Consider the following 18,541-nt stretch of genomic DNA (forward strand, 5'->3'; position numbering starts at 1 on the left):
CAGTCCGATTGCTACACACACCGGACTGTAGAAAACTGCTGTGCTCTGACTTAGCGTGGCTTTGCTGGGAAAGTCCCCCGAGGAACTCCAGCAATATGGGATGCAGAGGAATCTCTGCTAATTCACCGCAGAACGCTGCTGCAAGAGTTAAAAGCTCCTATTTTGACAGAAGATGCAGGGGAGTGTACAGACGTCACAGGGAAATTAGCAGCTTTCAATCATATCACCAAAAAGCTTGCAATTACAGTTTCAGACAGGTGAAATGTTGATAAATGTTGATCAAAGAAAATTTTTGAGAATCTCTCTCCTTCTGCTGCAAGGAGAGAAAAAGTGTCTTCCATGCAGATGTGCAGAAGTTAGCCAGACCTGCTGTTGTCTATGATGGTCAGATCAGGGCACCTGCATAGTAGTGAGTGAGTTTGGCTTCTGAGCCCCGTTAAAAATTGAAACTTTTTTACATCACTGAAAGGGAATTAGACAAAATTACTGTTTATTTCAGCCAAAGCACTGTATTTTGTATATCCTGTCTGATTATTTCTGGTATAACAATACACACAACCAGCAACAACAGAAGAAAACAAAATGCAAGATCTGAAAAAGAAGGATTGCCAGAATGGAGGAGTTGCTTTCCTGGGACAGCTCAGGCACTGGCCCGTATTCAGAAAGGACCTTACCCCTTGAAACATTTACATGTAGTGGCTGGATAGCTAAAAAGCTTGTATCAACAGATGGAGCTGAGGCGCTCTACTGAGACATAATCAGATATGCTTTGTGCATCTGCCCCCTCTGAAGTACTGCTGCTGTGCTACAGCTGGACGAATCACAGGAGGGTTGTAGCTCTCTTCTGAATACAGGGACCATAGCAAAGCCTTGGTCATGGCATCCAAATGCACACTTTCCTCCTGTTCCCACYAGTGTTCCCACCAATAGCAGTCACATCTTGTTCAGCATACAAACATTTACTCAGTAATTTCCGTATTTCATGCCTCCTCTCAGGATGTCTGGTTTGAGCAGGCAAAAGCTTTTTCCCTTTTTTTCCTCCTGATAATCTGCACAGCCAATCCTAGAGACAATTAAATATCAAAGTAGTAACTGCCTACAACATAAAATAGAGAGACGGGTAACTGGAGCCTGTAATTGTTAGTTGCTGCAATTAGTCTCAAAAGTTGGTATCATTCTGATCTATGACACTGCACCACATATGCACATTCTCCTTGATCCTGATGGCTACATAACTGGTGTCTCCTCCTCCAAAGCTCCTTTTTATACTCTCTAAAGAACAATCTTCAAATGCCTTGCAAACCATCCTTTGAAAAGGGCACCATATCCATCATCCTATTCCTTTGCTTAGATAGCTKCTTCGATACTATTTCATGTCCGTTTTCCAGCACAGAGAGTGATGGACAGGGCTGAGACATTTTTCCTAGAGTCTTCTGAAAGTCTGAGCAAAGCAGCTCTTTATAGTTCTGCARATCTTCCCTTCCATTGTTAACCATGCTTTGGCTCTATCAGAATTATGTATTATTTTATTCTTTATTATTTTAAGAATGCAAAACTCCAGATGCCTTGACACATAAATTAATATTACAACCCTACTGGCATTTAATAATTATTCCAGGAGGAACTCAGCACATCTCTCAGCTAGGAAAACACTCCTTTGCACCAGCTGGCAATCTTGGGAAGCCAACATCCAGCTCCCTCCAAAAGTCCTCCTGAACAGTTGCTTTTTGCAGCATGCCTGGAATATCCTTAGATTTGGACTATTTCACAGGCGGTGGGTGCAGAGAACAGGTCCAGAGTCTTGGCATTGCCACAGGGAAGATCTTGCCAGCATTGCCCTAGCTGTTTTGTAAGAGGATTGAACAAAGTGCCTCTGATGACTGCAGATGTGGCAGTATGGCAGGGAAGAGGAACAGCAGCTCAGGCTGGTGTCCTCTTTACAGAGCCAACCAAGTCTCCCTGCAGACAGGCAGGCTGCAAACATGGATCCCCAGTCCCTGGTTTCCTCTGTTCCTGTCAGCCAACAAGTTGCAGCACTTTGCAGCAGCTTGCATCTCCRAACATTACACTGCAGCTCCATAGTCTCATTTCAAGGTAACGAGCACCTGGGGAGCTGGGCCACGGCTGCAGCCAAAGAGAAGTCTCCCAGCTCGCTGCAGAGAAACATGATTACAGATCACTCCTCAGCAGCAAGMAACCAAGTGTCATCTTATGGTGTGAACTTGCATAGTTCCCACAGCAATGCCTCCTCCATCAAAGGCATAGTGCTGCCACTGCCCTTGCCTTCTCTTCTAAGTCCTTTCCCAGTCCACCATCAGCCTGACAGCCTCAGACACGCTCAGCAACCTGCCTAAAGAAATGAGCCACTGGCTGACGAGGTGGATCGCCAACTTGAGGTGTCGGAAGCATGGAGGAAAAAAAAGAAATTCCCTTCTTCTGGCTCCTTACTGGTCTTCTTGATGTCTACACAGACATGTTGAAACAAAAGGACAACTAAAAGGCCAGAGGTTCTAAGAAGAAAGGCTGAGGGGAAGAATTAAGCCACGGGAGATTGTCCCCATCCACTCCCACCTAAGATAAGCAGTTAAGCAATCTGTGTCCAGTACTGTCCTTGGCTAGTGAGGCTGGGGACGYATGTCCTCCTATGTCCTCAGCTCGAGGTATAGTCACGAAGGAATTTACCACCCTCAGCTTCTTTTCCCCATCTTTCCTTTTCCTCCGTATAGCCATATTTTCTTTTACTGGAACAGTTTTTATGAATGTTTCTGTCAGGCAAAAATCATATTCTTCACTCTGAATGTATAAATTACAGGCCTGAGATAACTTGGCAGACTTTGTCCAATACGAGTTAGTACACACATGCACACATGCAAAAATGGCTCTTTTGATCATGAGATCATGAACAATCGTCTTTTGACCCTTTCATGAAACAGCAGTATCCCAAAGACCTCCACATTACTTGATAGGCATAATAATACTGGTGCAGCCACTTGATTTCTGTCCATTGCTAGGAGAAAAATGCTCACTCACCAAACTAATAAAATTTCTGTACCTAAGCCAAGTCCTTTCTAGATTACTAGAAGCCAGTAAATAACGAGGAGAAATACTGGGAATGCTTTTAAATGGGCTGCTGCCACTTGTAATACAGTGTCACTTGGACCTGCCATGGACAGAAAAAGAGTATTTAAAACAATGCCACCTGCTGACAGCCTGGCTGCTAATTATTATCCCGACCATGAGACAATACCAATTTGATGCAAATTCAGAAGGGATTTTCATAAAACATATATAACCGCCCAAGCCTCATCTAAATTTGGCCTTTTACTATTGTTAGCACTAATGCYGGAAAGAATAATCTACTTGTTAGTGTTGATACAAGGTGTTTTCTTATTATTTGCTTCAAAATAGGTACTATTTTGACAATGCTGTCCATGCATGTTTCTTAGGTATCTTCTACAGTTCTGGTCCCAACCTGACACTATAACCACCCTGACCMGCAAGCCATTCTCCAAATTACCACCCCAGGTCCCTCTTTGCCCTGATGAAAATCAAGGAGCAATACAATACATTCCACAATCTGCTTTGCACGATCATACAGACAGTTTATACCATAAGTTTATATTTTTTTTTAGGCTGAATATATTATTTTTAATGTTTTTGAACTATTGAGTAAACAGAAATGCCGCAGGGCTTTTTGCTTTGTTTTTGGTTTTCTCCGCTCTGCGTCGCCCTTTAGTGCGACTCTGGCTTTGTTACCTAGGAAACCTCCATAGGCTGCAGTGGGATTGGATGTACTGTGACATTAAAAGCTGTCAACCAAAGGTGCATGGATGCCCATGAAACAACAAATACAGAAAATGACAGCCTAAGTATTTTATTGATAACACAAAACGCAGAAATGTCGTTAAGAGACAAATTGGGAAGCCGAGTTGGCTAGTTTAGTCAAAAGGCCAGAACTGTAAGAAATTTGAAAATAGGTCCAATTATCTTTTTTTTTWAAAAAARAAAAAGAAAAAATGACAGCACAAGAAACAATCTTATGAGATTGCTTATAAAAACGTAGATGGCAGCAGCTCCTCTTGGTTGCCACGAAGGGAATACGCTGTAAGGGAGACCAGGCAAGCTAGCAGGCAAACAGATTTCCCAGGACAGTGGAACCCTTGCTCATTTASTGTGTCATCTGCAGCTCATTTCCACCCGGTGTCCAATTTGTCAAAATCACTGGAGAACTTTATTGGAAGCAAGTTAAGCCATATTCCATAATAACTGTTGAGTGGAAATTTATAATATGTTCATACAGAGCTGAGAAAGCCAAAGTCAGCTACACTGCAGAGGGCAGCTGAGAAGACCAGAGCAAGGCCAGCATTCAGCCCGGACTGATAATGTGTGCAACCTGCAAGAATATGATGTTCGGAAAGCATCCCCTCCCCAACACACACCTCAGCGAAACTGCTCTTCCGTGGTTGGGTGACATAGCAGATATGTCATCAAATTTCTGTGCAGGATGAACTCAATGTCTTCACATTATCCATCCGGAACCTAGTCCACTTGACTCGTTATGTGAAAGCCTATTATTATTATTAATCATTTGGAAATTACACTCTTAGTACTCTCTTGCTCCATACCTGCCAATTAAACTACTTTAACCTCATTAACAGCACCGGTGCTTTGTTTTCATGACATGGACTACGTTAACAATTTGATTTATGAACACTGGAGTACTGTTTGGTCTGCYAGATCTTCCCTTTATTTCTTTTCTGCTCTCCCCCCTTTCAGTAGGGAGCTTGGAGGCAGCACTCCCCGGCGGCACCGTTTTAAGTGCAGTCAGTCAGGCTGGGGAGTTTCTTACAGGCTGCTTTGCATTCAGTAACCCCCGTGAGACTTGAAGGCAGTGAACTTCCTYCTTCTCCACTTAAAACCTTGACACCTCAGGCTACAGGAGTACAACTAAGAAGAAACAAGATGACGTGTGGGCTGAAAGAAAAAGCGCAATTTTTGGCCTTGCCTGCTCTAATGTGCGTCATATTAAGTGGAATCTGAGATGCATGCAAAGATGTATCACAGGAAAACAACATCAGGATCCCTTTGCTGCAGAGGCCCAAAGCTGTATAGTGCTCTTACAGAAGTTAAATGCCTTTAATTCTTCATAACAAGCGAAACATCTCTATCTGCTAAAGGAGATGGGGATTCTGAAATCTTTGGAAAACTGGGTATGTCCCTAAAGATACCTTTTGAGAACAGAAACCAAAAGAACAGAAAAGACAATCAGGAAGAGCTAATAGGTTCACGAATGCTTGAAAAGAGAGTGGTCAAACTCCTATAGACACCTGTGCTCTTCTYCATCCCCACCTTCTGTCTGTACCACCAACACAAACAGCATTTCTAGGCTGATCAAAAGGCAGCATCTCCTGTTGYTACCTCTACTGGGAGCCTATTAACATTTTATGCCTAAAAGCACTCCCCACAAAAAAAAGCAAGCATCAAAGACATTATACAGAAGGACTACATATCTAAGCCCCAAGGAAAAACAGGAGGCACATTTTGTTCACACTCTTACATGCACACACAGACAGATTCACAAAAACACCAGAGTCTTGATTGAGACCTTCAGGCTCTACTGCATTGCACAGTAAATAAGTAATATTAATAACAGCCTGAGAAAAAATGAAAATTATCCTCCTCTATGTTGTATAAACAGTGCATATAGAAGACAGCAATGACACCCTGCAAGTGCATTACCAGGAAATACCAYACGGGGCATTGAAATTAATGTCAAAAGGTGCCAGAGCTAAATTCATGRTTGTGGTCAGCAAACTGTTTTAATGACAGGTTTAATGCTGGGTTACAGTGACATCACTAAAGAACTACGAGTTTAATGTGGAGGTAATACTCACACATTGCACAGGCAGCGGCTTGAGCTACACCACAGAAAGCTGCCCGCGTGACAGGTCGGCCATAGGGCAGCACAACACGGCAGGCTGTCTGCAGTAATTAACAGGAGGTGAGAGCTAGGTAGCCAGGGAAAGCAGCTGTAGCTGCAGGTGCCGAGAAGCTACAGATGAAARCTGTCATCCTCTTTCACTACTTGCTGCTCTTGATTTATTCTTGCTGGAAGGGTCAGGTTTGGAGTAGTTTGGCCCACTGCTCGCTTCTTGTGCTGTCAGCTCAGATTCATCAGGATCTCAGCCAACAACACACAATTTTAGAGACAYGTTTACCTTTCTGTATGTTCCTCAAAGTCTGTCTTTTAACCCAGAAACACTGCTGAGTTCCTACAAATCACGAGCATTTCATTTCTTCTTAAGGGGGATGTGAGACACAAGATAGAGTGCTCCCAGATATACAATGCTGGCATACATYAACCTTCATTGGAGAATCTAAAAGCAAACTGAGCAGAAGGCTTCTCTTGTGTTAGACTAACTCTGTGGACTGGGGCATCAGGAAACGCGAATGCTGGGCTCTCACAGCAATTGCCATGGGATCCTCGCAGGTTACTTATTCCCCAGTTACTCCCTCTGTGACAGAGGCAGCAGTTACTGTCAGTGAAGACCACTCTTCTGGATCTTGATGTTTGCTGCAACTGTCTAAAAATACTCTGTGAAAACTTCAAACGACACCTTAGTCAGCGCAGCAATCCAATGTGTATCTCACCTTCAATTATAGTCCAGACAGTAGCTGCAAGCAGCTGGCTATACTCGTTCTCAGTATATATACCTTTTCCCCAAAGTGTTCAATTTGCAGCCCACAGGCATCATAGGATCAGCCTGTGGGCTGATCCAGCATCCCACAGGATCATCAGGATGTGCAGCTACATACCAGAGAGGTGAATATACACTCACTGACTGACTGTGCTTTCCCTTTTATATAGCATTGGAAAACTGTGAAATATCCACTGAGGCAAGGTCTAAACTGGCTGGGCCCTGCCTGTCATTCCTTCTTGTAGCATTTTAATTTAAGAATAGATGGGATATGATGGGAACAGCCAGGAGACACAGACTTTTTAAAGTACTCAGGACAGACAAACAATGAGAGAGAACTAAAGTGTAGGTCTGGAAATGAGATTTCAAAGACTTTTCTAGGTTCAGAGGGAAAACCAGAGCCTTCAGYGACTGACTAAGGCCTCGACATTTTCCAAGGCAATGGAGAACACTCACCTCTGACTCGGATACTTCCAAGGGCTTCTCACTCAGGCCTAAGCCCTCGGTCAGCACGGCTCCATTGTACTTGTTGCAGATATCCTCATCAGAGTAGTGCAGCCCTCCCGGACTTGGGCGAGGAGGAGACCTAGGAAATGTAAAGAGTGAGCACACGGAATGTCGTCATTTTGCTGAAATGACCACAGTCCATGAACAGCATCRTGTTTAGAAGCTGGAATCATAGTCTAGGGCAGTGACTTGCACACAGGTGTATAGGTCCTCCCTAGACAACAGACAACAGCCTTCAGACAACAGCCTTTCCCTTCTGTCTCTTCAACGGGTGGCCTGAAGCCAGATAAAAAGCCATTTCCCAGAGCATGTTGTTCCCAGGTTCTTACCTGGTTCCATTTTTCTTTGAGAAGGTGCTCTTGATGTTTAGRTGCCTGCTGTTGAGCTCCAGAGCAGTGAAGCCTCCATTATCCAGGGTGACTGACTCTTCCATATTGGAGATGGTTTTACCTGGAGACAGGCAATGAAAGGTTCAGCCGAAACAAAGGCACTTTTCCCCCCAAAGCAACTGTAAGAACAGTTAGAAATGTGTTTCTAACTTTTCCTACCTTTTGTTTTATGACAATCTTAATTTCTTGAAAATCTCTTTACCTTTCTTTCTGGCAAAYGAGTCCAATCAGAGTGGATAAAAGGAGCTTATCAGGAGTGTGAATGGGCAGAAGGAGCCAAAAGAGGCAAGAAAGAGAGTCAAGGTCACATGCATTTAATTCTGAGGTAAGCATCAAAAATAACATGTGCTCCAGAGATGCTTATTTCTGTCTTTTGACTATAAATAGAATCCAGGTGACCAGTTCAGATAGCCATTGAAGATGTCCTAAACTAGGTGCCATGAATCTCATTCATGCAGGGATGAGGGCATGGTAGGCTGCACTCATGATGTCGTGATGGGATCAAAGCAAGGGAAAGTAGAAGTAAGGAAAGGGAGAAAGATGCCATAGCTGTGATGAGGATAAGATATAGATGTGAGAAATCACAGGAAGACAGAGGGAAGGGAAAAGAACATAGGACTGGAAGAAGAGGTAAAACACAGCAAAGTGTATTTTCTCCTGTGATCAAATACAGCAAGAGCTTATTCTCTCCCATGCTCATTCTTTGTAATCCCAAAGGTGTGAGCTCAGCTAGCGTCTTGGGGAGAGAGACCAGTTGCATATTGCCACTTAGCAGCAGACAGGTACTTTATCCTCGGCTTCAATTTCAATGCTACATTAAGACTCAGTGTGAACACTGGTATCTGAAAGTACAGGTCAGACCTGTCTTTTCATGTCTTTTCCCCCCAAACAGAGCAAAACTAAAAAGATGAGAAATTTCCTGTGTGCTCTGCATACAAATATATAATAGTATTAGCTCAGTAAAATACCATGGTATTCATACATCTTATTTCTCATGGGACCAAAATCTGATTTACTAACACTTKTTAAGAAAGAATTATAAAGAAAGAAAAGATCTTTTTGGGACTGAATTACTAAATTCTGCCTGGAAGACTACTTCACTGCATTAATCCCTAAGAATGGGTAAAGCAAAGACCCATCCACCTGCTCTACCCATTAATGCGTCTTTTTGGCACCTCCTAGCATCAGAGCTACTTCTTGCTGGAGTGGAGGAGGCTATCAGAGAAATATGCACATGAACAACCCTTCCAGAACTTCATTCTGTAAGGACAAGACAAGACAAAAGCAATATTCAGAGATACAGAATGAGGAATCTGTGTTTTGAAAGGGGAATATTTTGGCATTCATAGTTATAGAGCTGAAATGCCAGCACAGAAGGTATGATCAGTGCTTCAAATGCAAGACGTTTCTTATTCCCGCAGCTCCTGAGAGTGTGCACAGCATGGAGCCAATGCCTTACCTGCGCTGCAGTTCTTGTATTTCTTGCTCTGGCCATGCAGGACCAATGCAAACACCACTAACAAGATGAGGATCAGACTAGAGAGCGCCATCACCAGCAGAAACCACCACTCCTCATAAAAAGGGGCTTCTGTTTGTGCTGAAAGAGCAAAAAACAAGTAATAATTCCTCTTTATGCTCCTTCAGAATTTCCCCTTCTTCCCAAAGTGACTAGTGCATCCATAATAGCGTGCAGGACAGAGGGATGTTCAAAGGTGGTCATAGATTCTACTAGGCAATCAGCACTTTCAGGAGGCAGGCTGACACTTTTCCTCGATGGTAAAGAGAGCCAGACGTGAGTATATCACGGCTCCAGCACCTCCAAAAGCCATCTTTCACACACTCAGAGCAGTGCTCCACAACCCCTCAGCTCAGAAGTCATTACCAAATGAAGACAGGTAGGTTTCTTCCCACAGCTCTGCATACCCACATTTTCCATCTGCTCCAATAAGCTTAATACTGCCTGGATACAAAGAACTATTAATATTATCTCTTGTGACCCACAGTACTTCATATTTTAAGAGGCCTGGCCCTCACCAGTGGCCTTTGTAAAAGATACAGCTAGTGCCAGGAACATATGCTTGGGTCAGACTATCTCAGTAGCTACACAGCTTGTCTCCACCTTCCAATTTTCTCTGCTATTTTATCCTGTTTCTCCATCAGCTCAGCCTAGCCCWATGTGCGGCACATGGACATCAATTCTCTTCCCAGATCTGCCTAGATTTTGTGCAATCTCAAGTCACTTCACCCCATTTGACCTCTATTTCCCCAGCTAGAAGAGACTCGAAATGATACTAGCTTTCCCTTTCTAGATTTATCTCATCAGGGTCAGTTTAAAGTAGTAAGTACTGTTATTTTTTTGCTGTGGTATTCTCTTTGTTAGCATCCCTCAGCTTTGAGAAGAAATGCTGCCAGCAGAGCACAAATTGACACTTGTGCACAACTCCACTGCAGTCAGTAAGGTAGAGAAGCACTTGGTGAGAACGAGTGATGCCAGGAGACCAACTGCAACTGAAATCCTCGCTATCACCAAACCCAGGCCATTCTTGGCTGTCCAAATCCATGGATCTAAGCAAAAGCCTGTTATGAGCCTGACGGTACGGGCTCGGATTTGTTCCAGATCACTGGGTATTCTGCAGCAGTGAAAAGTAGCCCCAATCTTTCTTTGCYAGGAGGCCAGCCGAGGCCAATAAAGTCCTCAAGGCAAACTGTRCAAGTCATGCTGGGCTGAGCAGATTCAGTGCAATTTCTACCTTCCTGTGCTAGTTGAAATGGCCAGCCTAAAACGCTTTATACTTTTACARCTGTGAATCTCAATGGAAACCTCTTACTTTCATGCAGCAATTTGAGATGAACATTGAAGCATCAAACAGAGATGAATTAAGTAGTTCTGTTCAAGCGGAGAACTTACAAACAAGTATTTTATTTATAAAAAGCATCACATGGGGCTTCATGTCCAGATTTGGGGGAATGATGCCTTCCAGAAAAAAAGACTGACATGATTATTGCTACACTTTACTTTGTGTTACAGCCTCTGTGAAACCAGACAGGAGAAACACTGACTCTTGGTGTTTGGAGCGGGTTGTCGATGCCCTTGTCCTGAAGGAGAAAAGCAAGGGTAACACTGCACTGAAATCCATAGCCAGCTCTCACAGGCTAAGTGGTTAATTGTGTAAGGACAAACGCAGCCCTGATGGTGATAGCAGCATTTACTACTCCTGCCTGCTGGGTAACCGTTGAATGGTGTTTATGCTTTTCACTCTAGGAGCAAAGAGATAAAAGCCACTCCAGATGCTGGAGCATTGCCAGTTTCTCAGGACTCTCCAGAATTTTGAATCACAAAGGCATTTTAGCAGGTTCTTTTATTCCTCTTGTCTGCCTTTGCTGACACAGCAAAGATGAAACCTATTGCTTAAAAGCAACTTGGAGTAGAACTGTCTCAGCAAGGGTAAAAAGCAACCCGAGCAAAGCTTTCACAAGGACAAAGTTTCCTGCTTCRCAAGAGGGGGTCAAACTCCAGCTGCCCAAACACTGCCAGCTGAGCTGAATTTGCCCTTCAAGGTGTTGAAGTTCCTCCTGCAAGTCAGAATGACAGCTCATTCAAAGGGATGCTGGAAGCATGTTAAGGCAATAGCCCTGTTTACTGGGAGTAACCACAACAGAGATTGGAGGGTGGGAAAGTAGGCGAGTACCACCAACAATCTTTGTGGGTGCGGGGGGCCTGAAGGATCACACTCTACTGCAATGCCAGCACAGAAGATATGATGAACATTTCTAGGTAATTACAATTTTATATTTTTGAGAGCTAAATTCAAAACAACACAGAAAGCATTTATCACAAAAAAGAAAGCAGAGTAAGGAACAGAGCTGACTAGGAAAGGAGTAGGGAAAAAGAGCAAACAGAGCCTTGGTGATTTATTTTAACTAGAGAATCTATTTTCATTTTTTCCTCTTCTCCCTTCAAAAGAAAACCCATGGGAAAAGGCATAAAAGAATACACGATTACCTGATACTGCCACTGAGGGAACACTTGGCTCTCCATAGCCAAATTCATTGACAGCCACCACTCGAAATTCATAGGTCACCCCCTGTTTCAGCTTGTCCAGGCTAACCGTGTAGGAGGTAGCACTGCGAGGGATATCCTTCACAAACATATCCCACAGTCCTTCATCTAGGAAAGCAGAAAAACAGCRTTAACAGTGTGATTTGACACTTCCTTCTGCTCATTGAAAATTAATTGCTATTAATTGCATGTTTCAACCACAGGCAGCAGACAGGCTCACCTGAAAGCTGCACAACGATTGGCACATATGCCAGAATGCCCTGCAAGACCTATCTTTATAAATGGATTTATTCATGATGGGAGGTCTTACACCAGTCCAGACAGATGTCTCCTTTAAGACCTGCACTAGCACCCACAGCAGCCTGAGCTGGCTAGAGTAGCCACCAGCCGCCTCAGTGCCTCCCAAACGCCTACGGTCAGTGTATCAGCATTCCTGTTATTTGACAGAGCAAGTAAATCCACAGCAATCTGATGCATTAATCAGTCTTAATCACACAGATTTGTGCCTGCTTTTTACATTGCAAAATGGACTTCCYGATCCAAGCTAAGCTAAGCTTTGCAAACTGATAGTAAGATTTGGGTCTTGGCTGGAAGTACTGTGGCTTTGCATGAATTGGTGCCTGGCAGACTAGTGTCTCTGGAGCGCCGCTTCCTTCCCGACAGCAGCAGCGAGGTCCCGAGCCCCTGCCGGCCTGCAGCGCGGCACAGCCCGCTGAGCGAGCCTGCAGGCAGCACGCTTCTGCGCCATGCACTTCTAAGCAGAAATGAGTTTTTGTTTGTATTACAAAGCTCTGAAAGTTGTAAGAAACACAATGCTTTCTGAATAACTGATGAGAACAGTCCAGTAGGGTTATCTTGGTTCTCAACAGCCATAGTGACRTTTATATTGATGCACATCCAGCCTAGTTACTGTTCTGGTCCCTGATCCATACSCATAATTCTATATATTCACTTCAATACAATGGAAAAAACTTTCAACAAGATGGATGCTGATAGTAGTAAGCACAAAACCAGCTATAATTAAAAAAACAGTCAATAATTTTGAGTATAGGACTTGAACATTAATCTAAATGGACTTTTTTTCAGCAGCAATCAGTACCCGGCACTTCTACTGACAAAATAAAAGTAATGTCAAYGCATAGGGCCAAATTCTCGGGTAGCTTAAGCGAGCATCGCTCTCAAAGATCTGACTCCACAAATACCCCATCAGACTTCTACTCTTCGTAATCAAAATTGTTCGAGCGATGTCTTTTGCACTGAAGGTCCCACAGCAATGGGAACCCTAAGAGAACTTCTGCACTGGTACTACTCCAGCACAGGAGCTGCCTGCTTTGAAAGCAAGCCCCTTGCACTGGGAGATGCTGGCATCATCGTGGCTCGCACAGTCTCMAGGTGTTATCAACGGAATGATAAAGCAGGAGCCAGCAGCTCTGCCCGGAGTGCCTTGCTTCACTGCTGCAATATACAGCCAGAATCTGTTCTGATTTTCTTTGCATTTACCTGAGTGTAAACTAATTGAAATTACTGTAGCAATCCCAGAACTGTGCTGGTGTAACAGAATGAAATTTGGCCCTCGGCCTACTTCTGTGCAACGGGGAATAACAGCAAAGATGGATTGATTAACACTGCAGGTGCATTTCCATGTGAATGTTTTAACTTTGGCATCAGTAAATATTGGCTCAGTAATCTGTAACGTGCTGCACGGCTACTGACACACACAATGACTAACAACCCCCAAACTGCATCTTTTCTGATCATGAGGATTGGCAGTCTCAGCAGATGCAAAAAGCAGACTGAAATGTTATTGTTCTAGCTGCATTTGAGAAATGCTGAAGAACAAAARAATAGGTGATTCTTCTGTCATGCTTAAAATTCAGACCAATACATTATTCACCAGCATGATCAGCGTATAATGAAGTTATCATAATRTACCTTTGTTATGTATTAGTTGCATATTACAATGGCTATAAAACAAGAGATGGTTTTGTGCACTGACTTCCCTTTCACAGGGCAACATAAGGCTAGGTTATTTCTACCATGTACAGTAGAAGCTTGGGATTTAGTTTCTCTGAGGAGGGTGGAGTGAGGGACGTGTTTTCAAATCTAGATTGTTGCAACCACCAATACTAAAAAGATGCATCTTCGACTATAAAATATTGCCATAATTGCTAGAACTGCGTGAGCTTTCATAAACACATTTGTAAACAGCTATAACAGAATTTCAGCCCGTTGTGAATTCTCTGAAAAGTAATTTGTTTACATTGAAAAGCTACTTAAACGAGGAAGAAAAGGCAACGATAAAAATGAATGTTCAACCCTCRTTGCAACACACACAGTTCTCCCCCCGCACGCACGCTCTTTCTCGCTCATTTTCCTAAAGCAGCCAGGGTGCACAGCGCAGGAAAGCTAGCAGACTGAGAAAGGGCAAATTCTGCCCCTCCTTCCGGAGCTTGCAATCAGATATATCCAAACTAAAAAGCCTTGTAGTTCAGGGGCGATCTTTGCAATTAAATAGCATTGCCAGCCCTCGGGAAGCCGGTCGCCCTGCCCCTCAGCCCTAGGTCCGCTGCAAGCGCTAGGAGTGMGGCTGAAAGGGAAGTTGTGAGCAGGTTGCCTCGCCGAGCCGCAGCCTGGCCGACGAGTCGGGGCCGGCACACCGACTGACGCTGCCAGCCGGTGCCGAAGGCAACGCGGGCCGCCAACGAACGCCTGCCGAGCTGCGGCCGGCGGGACGGAAAGCTGTCAGCGACGTKTTTCTTAAACCCTCACCCTCGCCTCCTTGGAGGGCTGCACCGTAAAACCTCCTCCCGATCCCACATTAGGGGGTTTTAGGAGGGGAAAAGCAGCGGAGAAATAACYACCAACGCAAGCAGCGTTCCCGCCCCAAAGGACGACGTTACGGTGGGGTGCGCCCGCCCGAGGGGAAGGTCTGGATCCCCGTGCGAGCACCCGCGGGGACGAGAAGGGGAAGTGAAGGCTGCCAAACTGTCAGCCCTGCACGTCGCTCGCGAGCAGAAGCGAAGCGAGGGCCCCGTGGCAGATGCCGGCAATGCAGCTGCACCCTTCACTTCGAATTTACTGACTGCTGCTGGTGCGTGTCCACGGCTGACACTGCGCTCCCTCTTTCATTTAAAAATGAGCAGAAAGGGAAGAAAACACACAAACGTTGCTCAAGAGATCAGAAAGGAAATTAAAGTGAGATCTGCCTTTGGAGGCGTGCGAAGCGAAAACCCTCGGCGTTCCCAGGAAGGAAAAGCCCCGCTCCAAGCAGAAGGGCTCTTCCCCAAAACCTCTGCTGCCCTCACGGAACGGGTCATTTGGGGGAACCAAAGAAAGCATTTGCCTGACTTGTCTAGGCTGCAAGTTCATGGCTTCTGGCTGATATGAGATTTAAATGGCTTCTCTGTGCCAGCCAGAGTGTTAGAAATATTATCATCGGAAACACGTTAAGATGTGATTCTCTCCCACTGTGTTTAAGACATGTCCTACAGGGAAAAGCCAACAAGCAAACCCCAAAACACAGGCTGGGAGGAGAGGAAGCAGAAGAGGAAATCTATGTCATCTTGTCCTGGGCAGAGGCTCCTGCTGAGGTGAAACTCCAAAAGCCCCTGAAGCACGGTGCGGCGAGAGGAAGCCTTGGACACCGCATGGAGCTGGGAGACAAGGGACAAGAGGGCCCTTCTCCGCTCCCTCCGGCAGCGCTAGAGCCTTGCCATTGCTACGCCACTTTTGCCTTCTCCTCTGCACACAGAAATAGAGGACACCACCTAATACCCATTTCTCAGCCAGGCCAGCTGATGTCTAGGGAGTGCTCGTTACGGCAGTGACAGAGGCTGCCTAATTGCATTTCTCATAACGCACAAGGAGCTGAACTAGGATTCGTTTCTCTGGCGATGGAGAAGTTGAAGGAAAGGAGAGAACTCTTCTGTTTCTGTAATGCTTTCCTCCAGCACAGATCACTCTGGAAAAAATACTGGTGTGCCTGTTCCACGCCTGTGTTGGAATATATTCAAAATGCACAGGAGTACCCAGTCTGGTCACCTTCCGCAAATCCTGGAGAGAAGCCGGGAGACCAGAGGAGCAATCTCAGCTGCCTGCTCCCACCACCGCTCAACCCAGCAGGGCAGAAGGAACCCTGGGAGACGCAGCAGAGCAATGAAAAATTCAAAGGGAAGTGACAAAAGRGGGAAATTTTGCCATTTATGACATCCTCCTGCTCTGATGGAAGAATCTTGGCAGGGAGCTACAGCAGGGAAAATGAGACGATACAGCATTTAACGTTTGGGGTAATGAGCCCTATAATAGATGACACATGAGATGTGAAATACTAAGGTAGTGGTATTGCATTTAAATATTGGCAACAAGCTGAAGCTTTTCATCTGTCTAGTCAATGCCCCTGTTTTTTGATCTCAGAAGGATGAATATCTTCTCCTTCCTTGGTTTTATGTGAAGGGCACAAGTCAATTGCTCTCCTCTTGGACAAAACTACTTAAAAGTAAAGGTTGCTCCAATCCTTGCTCTACTACCTGTATAAATCACTGTACAGGAGCAAATTCTTAGAATTACATTAAAACAGAAGCTGCTCTGAATGACCAATCCTGGCAGGAGGAATTAGTTCCCTGCTTTTGTTAAGCTTGAAATTCAGATTTCAAAATCCGCTGTGCAGAGACGAGGAAGAAAAGCAGTACTGAAATGAGGCCGAAGCTTGCGTGAGATAAGCAAACGTTCCAATTAGTTCGTCTCCTCTGCTGGATCACATTTCACGCTTTCTACAGCTGCAGCCACAACTAAGGAGGAGAATCCAGCATACAGATGGCTAGTTCATTTACTACAGYAGCATGAATAGGATTAAAATAATCTGAAGAGGAATTAAATGCCYCAACAGTCAGGTTGCAAGAGCAGGAGAATAAAACCTCTTCTGTGGGTGTTTCCAGGATCAGTGGAGTGGGGCCAGTATGAATGACCTTTGGTTAATGCAGCTCAGACTGGCCTTGGAAGGACTGTTTTCTTCCTGCTGAAAAATACTGGGCCACAAACCCTGCAGCAAATCTTCAGGCATGAACTGTAAAATGTTTATTCACATGCAAAGGTGAGACAGGCCCCAAAACACCTGATAAATTTGTGACACCRCCACTCACATGACAAGGTTGTCTTTTGCATGAGAACGTTTCTTTAGAAGTTTTATGGTTTGTTTCACAGTGACAGGGGAATAGATTAGAGTTTGGGTTTTCTTCTGGTCTAAAGTGAGATGTGAATGACAGTAGGCTCAGTGAGGTATCTTATGGAAATGTTTAAGTTAATGGAGCTCCCAAATTGTAAATTGGGATTTTATTCATTGAACACTTATAATTTTTCAGCTTGCAGACAATCTCAAGATGGGGTGCAGCTTTCACTCTAAAATACTTTTTCTCTAAAAAACATATTTTGGGGGGCAAAAGTAAGCTRGCTGGCATAAGCCAGTGAATGGCTTTGGTTTAAGTTGCTATCTGAACAATAATGCTCAAATAATACAGGATATTTTGCGTCCGTGAACAAATAAGGGYAGGAATCAGCAAGCTGACACAAGGGAAATGGAAGCACTGGGTGTCATTCCCTAATTAAGAAAACTTGATCACTTTGGGAAACTCCAGTGCTTTGCAAATATACACATTTTCCTTTATTTTGCTTTGAAAACAACTGTCACACTAAATGACAGGAATCAGAAAGAGAGAATCACAGCAGAGCCTCACTACAGAGCAAATTCTATCAAAGATATGAGCAGAAAGCTGCATCTTTAGTAATGATCGCAGAACTGCGGCCTATGATTTTGTTACTGGGCTGGTTAAAATTAATTAAAATCATTGGATATAATTGCAACCCTACACTCAAGATACATATAAAGKATTATTCCTTTTTCTTATACAGCCAAACAGATAAGCATTCATTTAATCAATGCACAATCAAGTAATGTGTAACCACSTAGAAGTAAAAAGGAAATGAACAACCAGCCGACATGGATTCGTCAAATATAAATCATGTCTAATCTCCTTCTATGACAGGGTAACAGACCTTGTCGATAGAGGARAAAGAGCAGACATCATCTATCCTGACTTCAGCAAAGCTTTTGACACCATGACATTCAAACATGCCCTACAAGTATCTTGTAGATGCATCACTGGCTGGAAAACTGTACTAAGAGAGTAGTTATCAACGTTCGCTATCAGAGTGGAGGGAATTTATCAAACAAGCTCCACAGGGATCTGGCAGTATTCGCCATTTTTGTTAATAACTTGGATACCAGAAGGTGTGGACTGCACTTACTAAACTTGCAAAGTGATACCAAGCTGGAAGAGGCTGCAAAACAGGCTGGAACATAGCTGCTCTATGGTCTAGCCAAATTGGGAAAGTATTATGGAAAAAGTACATAGTGATTCAGTATGGAGAAATGCAAATCTTCAAAAGCAAAGGCATTCAGGGAAAGCACCAAGGAAAACTCAGTGGTGAGGAGGAGACTCCTCTCACTCACCTAGTGTCTACCCTGCCAAACAACTGGGRAAAGCTATGTTCACGTGCTACTAAAAGTCCCGGTCCTGCTAATAACATCAATTAGCTGCTATGTTCTTCTGTGGAGGGGCATAGATTTCAGTGTGTGGTCCTCAAAATACAGTTTGCAAGTACTTAAAGAGTCCTTGTGCCTGAAAGATGCTGTAAGAATTTAAGTGATTTTTAATTTTTAATTATATTAGTTTATCAGTTGGATGATTTACGAATGATGTAGCACAGGGAAACCCGGAGCACTTAGTGTAACTTTCTCCCTAAACAGCAGACAATCTGACACACCATATAATAAACCAGGGAAGGTTGAATACTGGATAGTGACAGCTTTCTCTCATAAAATCCTATTACCT

The 18,541-nt window shown here is 44.1% G+C and overlaps 1 protein-coding gene across 1 annotated transcript in view; it reads right to left on the minus strand.

Annotated features, from left to right (window-relative positions):
• The window catches only part of SDK1 (sidekick cell adhesion molecule 1), a 407,922-nt gene that overhangs the window by 6,333 nt on the left and 383,048 nt on the right, over positions 1-18,541 (minus strand). The window contains exons 40-43 of the mRNA XM_085300428.1: positions 11,598-11,762; positions 9,054-9,191; positions 7,535-7,655; positions 7,155-7,284 (exon numbers count right to left, since the gene is read on the minus strand). Coding sequence (XP_085156554.1) covers positions 7,155-7,284; positions 7,535-7,655; positions 9,054-9,191; positions 11,598-11,762 — 554 coding nt within the window. The remainder of the gene's footprint in view (positions 1-7,154; positions 7,285-7,534; positions 7,656-9,053; positions 9,192-11,597; positions 11,763-18,541) is intronic.

Source organism: Rhea americana, unplaced genomic scaffold (assembly GCF_003343005.1).
Source record: "Rhea americana isolate MKP2758 unplaced genomic scaffold, rheAme1 scaffold_10, whole genome shotgun sequence".
Lineage (NCBI taxonomy): Eukaryota > Metazoa > Chordata > Aves > Rheiformes > Rheidae > Rhea > Rhea americana.